The sequence below is a fragment of the Sitophilus oryzae genome, unplaced genomic scaffold (assembly GCF_002938485.1).
Source record: "Sitophilus oryzae breed Bouriz unplaced genomic scaffold, Soryzae_2.0 scaffold_172_pilon_pilon, whole genome shotgun sequence".
In the NCBI taxonomy this organism is placed as follows: domain Eukaryota; kingdom Metazoa; phylum Arthropoda; class Insecta; order Coleoptera; family Curculionidae; genus Sitophilus; species Sitophilus oryzae.
Window position 1 is genome coordinate 187,298 of NW_022146424.1, and position 13,043 is coordinate 200,340.

The 13,043-nt window shown below is 32.1% G+C and overlaps 1 protein-coding gene across 1 annotated transcript in view; it reads right to left on the bottom strand.

Annotated features, from left to right (window-relative positions):
- Positions 1 to 838: 838 nt before the first annotated feature.
- Positions 839 to 13,043, bottom strand: part of LOC115881567 (plasminogen) — a 44,333-nt gene continuing 32,128 nt past the window's right edge. Inside the window, exons 2-8 of the mRNA XM_030899109.1 lie at positions 11,243 to 11,551; positions 10,787 to 11,015; positions 10,210 to 10,388; positions 5,542 to 5,702; positions 5,156 to 5,336; positions 2,134 to 2,303; positions 839 to 1,605 (exon numbers count right to left, since the gene is read on the bottom strand). Of these exons, the coding sequence (XP_030754969.1) occupies positions 1,488 to 1,605; positions 2,134 to 2,303; positions 5,156 to 5,336; positions 5,542 to 5,702; positions 10,210 to 10,388; positions 10,787 to 11,015; positions 11,243 to 11,551 (1,347 nt within the window). The 3' untranslated portion in view covers positions 839 to 1,487. The remainder of the gene's footprint in view (positions 1,606 to 2,133; positions 2,304 to 5,155; positions 5,337 to 5,541; positions 5,703 to 10,209; positions 10,389 to 10,786; positions 11,016 to 11,242; positions 11,552 to 13,043) is intronic.

The window sequence follows — 13,043 nt, forward strand, 5'->3', positions numbered from 1 at the left end:
TATATGACATAAATCAGGATTGATTGACGTATTCAATTGTTTTCGGTCACTTCCTGTTTCACCGGAAATGACTGCATCTTTTGTTTTTTAAATGACATCGTTGGTATTTTTTTACTTTTTTCGATAGAAAATGACACTCTGAATGGAATGACATATCATATGTCATTGACTTTTGTCATTTTTCGCGTATGGTTTACTTGAAATTGTAACATGCGGTTCATAACGACAATTTGACTCGAAATACCCAGTGTGTGGTATCAAATTATTCGTAAAAAATGCTTTTTCCAAATATGCGAATGAGCCACCCTCGTTCCATTTGAAAGAATTGAGATATGAGCCTGGACAAGACACGAAAAACATTAGACTATCAAATATAATTTTCCAAGACTCCTTGATTAAAAATTTGTGTTTTGTCACAGCCATGGCACTCTACATTGACATTTAAAATACGATTTTTTTGAGCGAAAATGACAAAAGTTGACATATGATATGTCATTCTATTCGGAGTGTAATTTTCTACTGAATAAAGTAAAAAATACCGGGGGAGCCATTTAAAAATCAAAAGTAGTAGTCATTTCCGGTGAAACAGGAAGTGACAGAATCAATCCTAATTTATGTCATACATACCCAATCTTGTTCTTTGGGGGTGAGCCACATTTGAAAAACACCCGGTATAAGACTGTAAATATCCTGTATTTTTTGCTTTAAATGATGTTAAAAAGTTCCAAAACATTTTGTATTGCGTTTATTTTTTAAGTTATTAGACGTATACTTCTTGTCACGTTAAGACGATTAAAATTATTGGTACCTATTATTTAAATAAATAAAAACAGAGCTGACTAAATAAAAATTATTTAATCGAAATATAGTTTTATTATCTCTAACAGTTGAAAATCCTGCTAATATATGTGTTTTAAGATTTACTAAAAAGTAGTAGCACAGCAGGAAAGTTAACGAATTTAAAAGTTCTGAGAAAATTTTCAAGTATGTTCAACTAACTTGAACACCCTGTATAAATTAAAGCATATTAATATACTATTTTCATAGTATATTATATCTTATATACTTACTAATAAAATAGTATACTAAATTGTTAATTACATAATACTCGAATAACTAAAAGATAGTGAGATTATTTCTTGCTCTTATTAAATATTTATTTAACGAATAAAACGATTTTCTTAAAATGGAAGATTTCTTCTACATAAATCGCTTTTTATGTATTTCTATGGTTTTACTAATATGGTAAAGGCACTCCATTTTAAGTTAACACATAACTAGTCTCTCGTACATATTATTATTATGTTTATGGCAGTTAACTTGACTAGGTAATCATTTCTAAAATAGTACATGTATCAGTATTTATCACATTTTCTTTTTCATGGTTCTCATTCATTTTTCTCATCGATTCTCGATCGAACTACTGACTCAAGTTCTCATGACTTTAACAAATTGTTAACGCATAAATAATTGTTAGGTAATAGTGATTAAGAGTAAAGGTCTATAATGTTATTGATCCATTCTACGTAGTTGAATACTGCTGTGTAAATGCCATATTTGTTTCTGATGCCACATCCGTCACCGAAACTGGTAATTCCTTGCACACTGCAAAGAAAGAATATGTTATTTTTAAGGATATTCATTTTTTACACCAAACTTTAAGTAAATAAATACACATTTTTCACCTTAATCAAATTTACCTTTATTTCAATCGTAGAATCCAAAAATAAAATAATATACCATATAAAAAATACAACTATAATATTTTTTATCTATTTGGGACACTCTGTATCTTGTCGTGTGTGGTTAATAATCTTGTATACTAAAGGCTGGCAAAGGTTAGTTTTGGGTTTGGATTTCCGTATGTAAGAAGAGTACAATGCGTTTATAATGTACTGAACAAAGAGAGAACAGTAAAAACGTTGCCAAACGTATGAAATAAACCGAGAATCTGTGAAAATTGCTATGAGATGCGGAAGGGGGTACAGCAGTTACACAATCAGTACTTCAGTGCGTTCAGCTTTACGATTTAATTACGTCTCGTGATACTTTGTTTGTTTATATTTATTAACAAGACGTTGTAATAATACCGACCCAAAAGTAAGAGTTGCCAGCATGGTAGTATATGATTACCTGTAGGTGACTTTCTTCGTTTTTTTCCTCGTAGGACACATCAGTCCTCCACCACTGTCACCAGCGCATGTGTCAGATTTTCCAGATTTCCAACCAGCACATAACATGTTACCACTGATCAGAAGTTCTTTATATGCCTTCTTGCATATCTTATGGGCAACCAATGGCAACTAAAATTAAAGAGATTCATAGAAAATAGAGAATTCAAGCTACTTAGATATATAAATACAACTAAACACAAACACAAACTAAACCAGGGTTGGCATGATTTAAATCAAGTGATTTTTTAAATTTTAATCATGTGAATTAAATAACTGTAAAGGTTATAAAAATGTGTCCTAGAAAACTAGAAAAAATATTTCTATAACAGATAATAAATCGAAAAATAATTGTAAATGTTATAAAATTATATAAAAATATCTATTCATCAATTTAAATGTTGGACCGATTTTTGAAGTAATTTCGTATGAATCCATTAGACCGCTAAATGCAGGGATTTATTTTAAAATTTATTAAAATAAAAAATTTTTTTTTAAAAAATCATGATTTTTTCCGACCCTGAACCACAGAATATCTGGCTACGCAACAGAAAAATACTCGAAATGAAAGAGCTAAAATTGCACAAATAGAATACTAGATGGCGCGACAATATCATAATCAGAATATAATTAGAAATTTTGAACTTTCGGTTTTGGATCGACGGCTCGTCGACTGCCTTGTAGCTCGGCTAAATATGCACAGTTGCCAGATTCAAAAAGACTTGAATTGGAGTTGGCATCTCATTCTTTTTACTGTGTATAATTAATGCAGTATATGTTTCTTTCTATTCTTTTCTTTTCTTTGTCAGATACACTTATATTAATTATTCCTTTGGCTATTAAAATAGTTTTAAGTATATTATTTTGCAAAACATATACATTTTTAATATACACTACCTTATAATGTTAACTAAGAAAATACCTTTAATTACCTTTAAAATTAATAATATACAGGGCGATTGATAGTGATATTTATTAATGCTCGAACGTTAGTAATGAAATATAAGTTTAATAATAATGGAAATAATTTATTAAAATGCAGTACAAAAAATGTTAACTGACTAAAAAATACTATAATAACAAATTTCTTCCGTTTGCCACGTTATTTATATAGACCTAGGTAGATTTTAAAAAGTGACACAGGTACAATTAATAATATATTAGTTCGGCATAAAAGTTGCTGTCACGACACAAACAATAAATTAAAATTCGTAAAATAAATTAAAATTATTAATTAAACAAATCTTTATAAAGAAACGCAAGTATACCAAATTTGGCCCAATCCCATCTCCAGGAAATGATATCATAATAGTGTACTATATTATGGTACTACTTGATATGCTTTAAGGTACCATAATATTGCAATGTCACCGAAGATCCGTAGTAGGTATACCAAATTTAAGAACAATCGAACGCCATGAAATGGTATCGTAATATGGTACTATGTTACGGTACCACTTTACATACATCATAGTACAATCATATTACAGTGTAACCGAAGATACGTGGTATACCAAGTTTAAGCCCAATAGAACGCCAGGAAATGGTATCGTAATATGGTACTATATTAAGGTACCACTTTATATGCATCATAGCACCATCATATTACAATGTCACCGAAAATACGTAGTATCCCAAGTTTAAGCCCAATCGAACGCCATGTACGTAATATAGTACTATATTATGGTACCAGTTGATATGCTTTAAGGTACCATAATATTGCAATGTCACCGAAGATCCGTAGTAGGTATACCAAATTAGTATACCAAGTTTAAGCCCAATCGAACGCCATGAAATGGTATCGTAATATGGTACTATATTAAGGTACCACTTTATATGCATCATAGTACCATCATATTACAATGTCACCGAAAATACGTAGTATCCCAAATTTAAGCCCAATCGAACGCCATGTACGTAATATAGTATGTAGTATATTATGGTGCCAGTTGATATGCTTCATGGTACCATAATAATGCAATGTCATCAAAAATACGCAAGTATATATCAAATATGAGCTCAATCGAACGTCAGGAAATGGTATTGAAATATGGTACTATTTTAAGGTACCACTTTATATGCATCATAGTACCATCATATTACAATGTCACCGAAAATACGTAGTATACCAAGTTTAAGCCCTATTGCCGCCATGTACCTAATATTGCTATGTCATCAAATATGGTACTATAGAAAGTACCACTTTATATGCTCCTTGGTACCATGATATTACAATGTCACTAAAGATATAATATGTCAAGTTTAAGCCCAATCGAACGCCACGTATCGTAATATGGTACTATATTATAGTATCACTTGATATGCTTCATGGTACCATAATATTGTAATGTCATGAAAAATAGTATAAAAAACGGCGTCCATTTGGCTGGAAAAGGACGATCGATGACATTTCCCATATAAATTTTTATATAAAATGACAGCTATATTCATTTCATAGACATCGCTAACGCCGTTTTTTCCCGATTATACGATATGAATTTGGTATGAACACAATCAAACGTCAGGAAGTGGTATCATAATAGTAGAACAATACTTATTATATTGTCGCCGAATTACAATGAAAATTCAGGATTCAGTTATACAATCAAACGTCAGGAAGTGATTGTAATTTAGCTCATAAGATTTAATTCCAACTAACATGGCAAATTGAAAAAAACAGCTCTGATCTATTTTAATATGTTTAAATGATGTAGCAAATTTGAAGGTAGGCTTTATCAGGAAGTATTCCGATATGAATTACACAATGGCAACACTGCACAAACTTCTTTTAAATTTTGTTTGTAGAAAACTGTTTTCTTTTAAATTTATTGCCCTCTATTATGTAGTAGCGAAACTACCGCATCAAAATATCTGATTTGGAGACAGGCTTTAAAAGCCTGTCTCCTTTTGCTACCTACAATTTTATACATGTAACGAGGCTTCTGTTGCGTAGCTAGATATTCTGTGCCTGAACTAAACATTACCTGTGCTTCGTGGAGAATAGGAACTCCATAGGAGTGAGTAGTGTGGACTTTTCCCCAACCCATAACCGAACATAGTTTACCCACTTTGGGCTTTCTGGTTGGCAAGCACGCCACTGGTAGTCTTACCGCTTGAGGCAACAATAGCAAAGCAATATCATTGTCTACAGTCTGGACTTCGAAACTGAAAGATATGATTATTAATCAAAATATAATTTTAATTCTATTCTCTTGTGATACTTGGAACTGAAACAATTTTTCCAACTGAATCATACTATAAATATCATAGACTTTATTTTGTATGCTAAATATATCGTATTCTCAGACTAAAGGAGACAGTGTGTGGTGAAGTGTATAGTCACCTTAAGGACTAATAACTAATAACTTACTCTGGATGTCCAAATGTTTTATGAACGGACATTATGATGTCTCGTCCATCTTTGGCTCGAAGGTCATGGGCATTTAGTCGCACTTTCAGATTTCTTCTGATGCAGTGGTTTGCAGTCAGTACCCAGCGGGAGCTTATCAACGTACCACCACAGAATACTTCCTGAAATTATAATACATATTTTAGGACTTAGTACAATAAAATTAAAATTAAACTGCCACCAATTAAACTTTTAATTACGTAATCGATTTTTAAATTCATTGTTGCCAACAACGGAGATATTCGGCGCCGTGCTGACTAACTGGAATTTAAATTTCGCGCTGGAAATTCAGGTGGTAGCTCTGCTCTAAAAAATGTCAAGTTGCCACTTTTATTTATTTATTTCCTGACATTGTCACTCGTTTTGAAATTTTAGTTTTGTATTACGAGTTTTTGGTTTAAGTAAACATTGTTGTGATACTTTAAGATTAAAAATGTTTAGTAACAGACCTTGCAGTCGAACATTGTTCTTTTTAGAACCTCTTTTAGTGCGAAGTGGTACAAGATAGCTTCTTCTTCTTAAAGTGCCGTGCAGATTCCTGCGTAGGCGTTCATCTTTTTCTTCCTCATCAGATGGTTCTATTAACTGCCGCGACTTGGAGTGCTTGGAAGTCCTGTATGCCTGTTCAATGACGAATATTTCTCAGCCAGGATAGCTTCCTTCGGCCTATTCCCCCTTTGCCCCACTCTATTTTACTCTGGAGAATCAGACGCTGAAAGTGATAGCGTTCTCCACGTAGTATGTGTCCCAAATAGGACATTTTCCTCTTCTTGATGATTTCGAAGAGTTCACGTTCTTCTAGACCAGCTCTTCTGAGAATGTCGTCATTCCTCACACGGTCGACCCAGGGCACTCTTAGCATTCATCGTAGGGTCTACATTTCGAAGGCTTCAATTCGGTTTATTGTTGCTACCTTCAGTGTCCATGCTTCCACACCATATTATAACAAAACGGACCAGACATAGCACTTCATGGTATCTAACGCCGAAGTTCAAGTTCCTATCTGTGAGAAATCTTCGCAGTCTCAGAAAAGTAGATCTTGCTTGTTCGATCCTGCCTTTGATCTCCTGATCTGGATCCCACGTTTCGTTAACCATGCATCCCAAATATTTAAATTGTGTGACCTGCTTGATGACCTCTCCATTTAAGTAAATTCTGGTGTTCGGAATATTGTTTCTGCTTCTTCTTCTTAAAGTGCCTTCTCCATTCAGTGAAGATCGGCAACAACCATGGCAAATTCCTCTCTATTTTTCGCTCTTCTCAGCAAAGTATGTGAGTCCAGGCCTGTCCAATCTCTGATGTTCTTCAGCCAGGAGCATTGCCGTCGTCCGGGTCCGCGCTTTCCCTCAATTTTACCCTCGGTGATGAGCTGAAGGAATTCATACTTGCTATGTCTCATGATATGGCCCAAATAGGCTGCTTTCCTCTTTTTTATTATGTCGAGGAGTTCTCGGTCCTTGTTAATTTGGTTTAGAACTCGTTCATTCGAGACACGGTCAGTCCATGGTATTCTCAGCATTTTGCGATATACCCACATCTCTTATTGTTTCTGCTAACAGCCATAAATTTAGTTTTTGTAGTATTTATGTTTAAACTACTACTTCCGTTTATTTAGAAGGATTTGGAGATCATTTGCATTGTCTGCCAATATCACTGTGTCATCCGCATATCGGATATTATTAATTGGAATGCCATTTATTTTCAAACCAATGGGACTATCGGAGATTGACTCAGTGAATTCAGCTCTTTCCACATATAAATTGAACAACGTTGGAGACAGAGTACACCCTTGCCTTACCTTGTAACCCTTGTCTTACTTGTGAGTGCTAATTTAATAATAACTGTTTATATAATATTTATAGTTAATTTATTTTTGTTTCTTAAAATATTTTGATTAAAAGAAAATATATAAAAGTGGGCAACACTGTGCCGGTCAAGCTTAATCACGTGACTAAAAGTTTATTTGATATGAACTATACTTAGTTTATTCAATCTCTTAAAAATTATTGGCTTAAGGCTTCCTGTAATTAACAAATAAACCAAATTTATTGGCGTATAAATAATACATGGATCATTAGAGTTAGTTGGTATTCGAAGGTATTTTTATTAATGGTCTAATGGGTCACAGCCAACTGAGTGTGTTGATGCAGATAGTCGTAAGATTTATTAAATGTTTGCGATTTATTAAATGTTAAACGACATATTATAGCATAAAACATTAAAGTTAATTTGCCTACGGTTGTTAAAATGCTATTTCATATACCTTTTAAAGTAGGACGAAGTCATAAAACCAAATATGAACGCGTTTTGAATAGGGTTCGGTCAAAATTTACATCAGATTTAAATTATTTCCCATTCAGTGGTGCTTAATTGTTAAATCTAATGTTCTGGCAGTACTACCATACAGAAAGTAGCTCCTGATTTAACGATAAAAAAATCTTGTTTGTTTACGAACATTTTAGCGGTTACTGTATAATTTTTTAACTCTTTTAACTGTACCATACGATTGAAAAAAAAAACGGCGTCAAAGACGGCTGGGGTATGATAGTCGATGATAATTTTGGCGAGGTCAAGCCCTAGACGTCATTACTTGGATCGTATCCCGTACTTTTCTTTATTTTTTTTATGGCGCTTACGGCCAGTTGACTGACGGCCAGTATATACTCAGTAAAAATTATTTTTAAATGGTAGAGTTTTAAATTGGAGGAAAAATATTTTTTGAAAATAGATTTGTGGGTCCCACAACCTTCTAACCTTATTTAACTGGCTTTTGTTAAAGCCCTGAGACTGTATGATGAGTTATAACTCGTTATAACTCAAGAAATGGGAACACTCAATAGATCTGTAAGGTCGCGGTGATTAACTCCCCTCCTAAACATTTTACATTCTACCTTATTTAATTTTTCTATAATTAGTGTTAAATTTTTTGGAGACCTCGCTAAAATTATCATCGATTGTCATTCCGCAGCCGTCTCTGACGCCGTTTTTTTTTGATTATACGGTATTATTGAACACATTAACTACGACATAAAATATTGTAACGTTTTTAGTTCGTTACATGTCTTTTTTATATATGATATATATGATGTCTGGCGTATCGTCATCGGATTCCGTATCGTTCAATATACAACTGTTTTCTTTCTCTGTACATGCCTGGCGCCCAATATCTATATTTTTTTGTTTATTGTTATTGATTAGTTTTCTCTCTAGTGAAATACCTTATCCACGACTGCTCTCCGATGAAAAGCTGCCGTTCGCAGTGGTAATGTTTATAAAAAAAACGCCACAATATACGAGTATTATAGGAAAATGATACTTTGTGGTATATAATCTCTACCACAGTGCATTTTTATATGATTAGTATCGATATTAATTTACCCAGAGCTGACCTGTTTTACATACATGCATGAATGGTTGTTTGCTATTTTCTACGATTACAAAAATTATTATATTTATTATTTATATTTTTCACACAATCCTATTAATAAAAATATTTTAGATTATAATTCAGATACATGTTTGATGTTTTTGGTTATGGATACTTTGAAGTGCACTTTCTTTTTATTTTTTTATTTCTAGGAACCAGTTTAACCGGTATAGTGACTAAATTTTGTTCAATAAGCCAGGAAATGTTTCTACAGGCATTCAGAAATACATAAAATATCTCTTAAACAAGAAGTACTATTTTATATGGTAGAAAAAGTACATATTAAAGATCCTTTAGGATGATCCTGGGAACTGTCATGAAAATTATAAAACTCATAAACTAACGTATTTATACAGGGTGTCCGGACACAGAAATAAGTGCAAGTATTTTAACTGGTAATATAGTTTAACCCCAGAAACACGCCTATGAGGTTTTTTTCGCGAAAAAAAATTTTTGAATTTTTTGAAATTTTGTTTAGAATTTTTTTTTAGTTTTTAGTTAAAAAACATAATTTCTTGATAATATGGCAACATAGGTAGTAGATGAAATTTGCAAGAAAGAAAATCCAGAACAGATCCAGTGGTTCTCAAAATTTTAGCAAAAAATCATTTTTTTTGGAAGTTTTCAAACGGAATTATTTTATTTGGACGGAATTTTTTTATTAAACGGAATTATTTTATTCCGTTATTTTGGACTTATTTGAAAAATGATGAAGAGAAAATATGTTTTTTTTATCGAGATCTACCACTCCTTAAAATACTTGCACTTATTTCTGGGAAACCCTGTATAGTGGAGTGCCAGGAGACTTTTACCTCGGAATTTAATTACTTTGAATGCATTAATGTGTAACTTTCTATATCGTGTTTTATGGAAAATACTAAAATAATTTACCCATTTTTTTCGTTGCTTTTAATTTTTTGTTTTCGTAATTTTAAATTCTTAGTTATTTCCTTTTTAATTTTCTTTTCAATTGTTTTCTAAAAATAATTTATTGCAATAAATGAATCTAATACCATAAGCTGTACCTCATTGAAATTTTGATTGAAATCTGATTTGAAAATGTCATTTTGGTCTTTAATTATCATCTGTCAAGAAAATTGTGGTTAAAAATAAGATGTTTATTGTTTTATAAGCTAACTATTAAGCCTTCTTTGGGTACTACTGCAAGCTACTGACCTGTTGACTACTGCTGCTGTACTGACCTGAAACTGATTTAATATGGCCACATGCCAGGGCCACTTATATTTCGGTGCCTCTGATCCACCGATTATCTTCAGCATATGAGGTTTGTTGAATGCTGCACCGCATTTACTTGGCCTCGTCCTAGGTTCCCTGGTGATGAACTGATTACTGTCGAAGCTGTACTGGTACTTTCTATCATCTGGAAAAAGAAATATACTACAAAGAATTATTTTATTGGTACACGAGTTTTGTACCTACTTAAAATAATGTTTTAAAGAAGTGCGCATCATACCATATAAAGTTATGAAATAAATTGTCTTTTTGTACTGATGTTGTCTATAATTTTGAAATTTATATGACGTTTCTGTCAGATATAGCACTGATTGTTACCAAATGTAAACTTATATAATTGCTAAAACTACTTAACTGATGAAGTGAGATGAAATTTTCATACTTTGGATTGCGAAAGTTGTTATTATTGTTTGGTTTTAAAAACGGCTTCTTTAAATTTGCTTAAGTTTACTTTTTTATTTTATTACTGTAAGTTTCTTGTTTAGTGGCGATATTTCTAGAAAATTACGATAAAAATGATGATACCTAATGATGTTTCACGTTGTTTCTCTTCTAACAAATTCAGTACCCACATTTCGCAGCTAGTTCTCTCGTGGTAACAATACGCTGTCTCTCTCTGTACATATTTTCGACATCTTCCTGGTTTCTTGCATTTTCTTACCCTATAGGTCCGACATTTTGAGGAACAATCCAACCATTTGCTCCATTTACTCCACACTTCAGACGGTGCTTGTTTTGTCAAGTAGCTTCTGCTCTAAAACAATTTCTTGTCATCAATTTTTCTTCAAATTCAAATAATTCAATATTCTGTAAGGATTCACAGGAGGTATATACATTTTTTAACATTCCCTAAAACTTAATTCCTTGATCTTTGAATCTATATTGATATTGATTCGCCCTGTAAAATATAATCTGTCTTTTTTCTTAATAGAGAGCTTACTACCAAAAAAATAGACCACCCTGTATATTTAAGAAAATTACCGTATTTAAATGCACCACATGAAACGAAATTTTCTTTTTCGTTTTTCTTTTACACCGTTTCTTGTGACACTCTCGCTCTTCGTACATTCTGGAGCTGTGGCAGTTGGGACTGATGCAGGTTTTTATTCGCCGCTGCATACAATCTAGGCATCTACTCCATTTGGTCCACTCTGTATATAGCGGTTCGAAATTTCTGGCAGATCTATTGTGGTAACTTGGGATGAGATCGCTTCTAGTGTCGAAGTCGTAGAGACGGCTTGTGTCGGAATCAGTGTCATTTGGTGGAAGGTTGTTATGTCGATACTTGTTCTGAAATAAATAAAAAATGTAAATACAATGCTGATTTATTATACAGGGTGAGTCTTAAATAAGTGCAAATATTTTTGGAACTGGTAGATCTCGATAAAAGAAATTTTCTTTTTACCGTTTTTCAAATAATAATGTCCAAAATAACCGAATTATTTTACTTTGAAAATTTCCAAAAAAATGATTTTTTGCTTAAATTTTGAGAACCACTGTATCTTCTCTGGTTCTTTCTTGTGAATTTAATCTACTACCTATGTCATCATATTATCAAGAAAATAAGTTTTCTAACTAAAAACTAAAAAAATCCAAAAATGTTTTCAAAAAATTTAAAATTTTCAATTTTTTTTTTCGCTAAAAAACCTCATAATCATGTTCTTTTTACGAAATATACCGTACGATCGAGAAAAAAACGGCGTCAGCGATGGCTATGAGATGAAGATCGCTGTCAATTTATATGTAAATTTACATGGGACCAGTCAAATTAGATAAATCGGTGGGAAAAATTCCCACAGTTTTAAAAATTATTTTAAACGATTGCCCTAGACTTGGTATGATAATTGTTAAAAATCACTGAAGATAGACGAGGAGCTCGAGGAAGGACAGGGGTTAAATGTCACTTTTATCATTCATAAGTCTGGAGTTACAGGAATACCATTTCTCGTATTGTATTTTTCGCATTTAAAATCAAATTAAAGTCTAATAAATTTACAGAATTGCTTTATAAATATATAGTCAATTAAAACACACATAAATGTCAAGAAGATTGTCCCATTCCTATTAGGCTAAAATCTTTCCTTCAGTAGGATTATGCAAATCTTTTGATAAGCTAATTTTTACTAGTCATAAAGTTAACAATAAATTATTTAATCGGATTTTACAATTCCCAGAAGAATCAACACCCTGTATTCGGGTAGATCGATTACATTTAATAGATACTAATTCAAATTCTAATTTGAATAAAAATGGATTTGGTTTGTTATAGATTATGTCGAAGCAGACAGAAGATATAATACTGGTATTAGATGCAATATTAAATTTAATTAACCATAATGCACTCGCTGGTGTGATAATGCGATAATGCTAACAATGTTACGTAATAAAAGGTTGCATTTGGATAATATTACAACATTAATATTTTATTGTTGTTATTAGACGATTAAGCTTAGTTGAATCAATTAAAAACCGCCTGTGTAACACTTTCTAAACATTTTATTTGTATTACTAAATAATAGTTTGTTCCTTTGGAAATGCTTATATAAATAATAATAAAGATACAGAATAACAGAAAACTAAAAGAAATTTATAAGATATTTTTTTTAAACTTTTTTTCTACTGTAGAAATTTCATAACATTTAGACAATAATTTTAATACCAGACTAGGGATGTATAATACTTTCATTAATATTGATTAATGCCTTTTCAAAAGATATATCTGTCGCGGACGTATCGAATAACTCGGCATTTTGTAAAAAGACTAGGCATATCATAAAGGCCG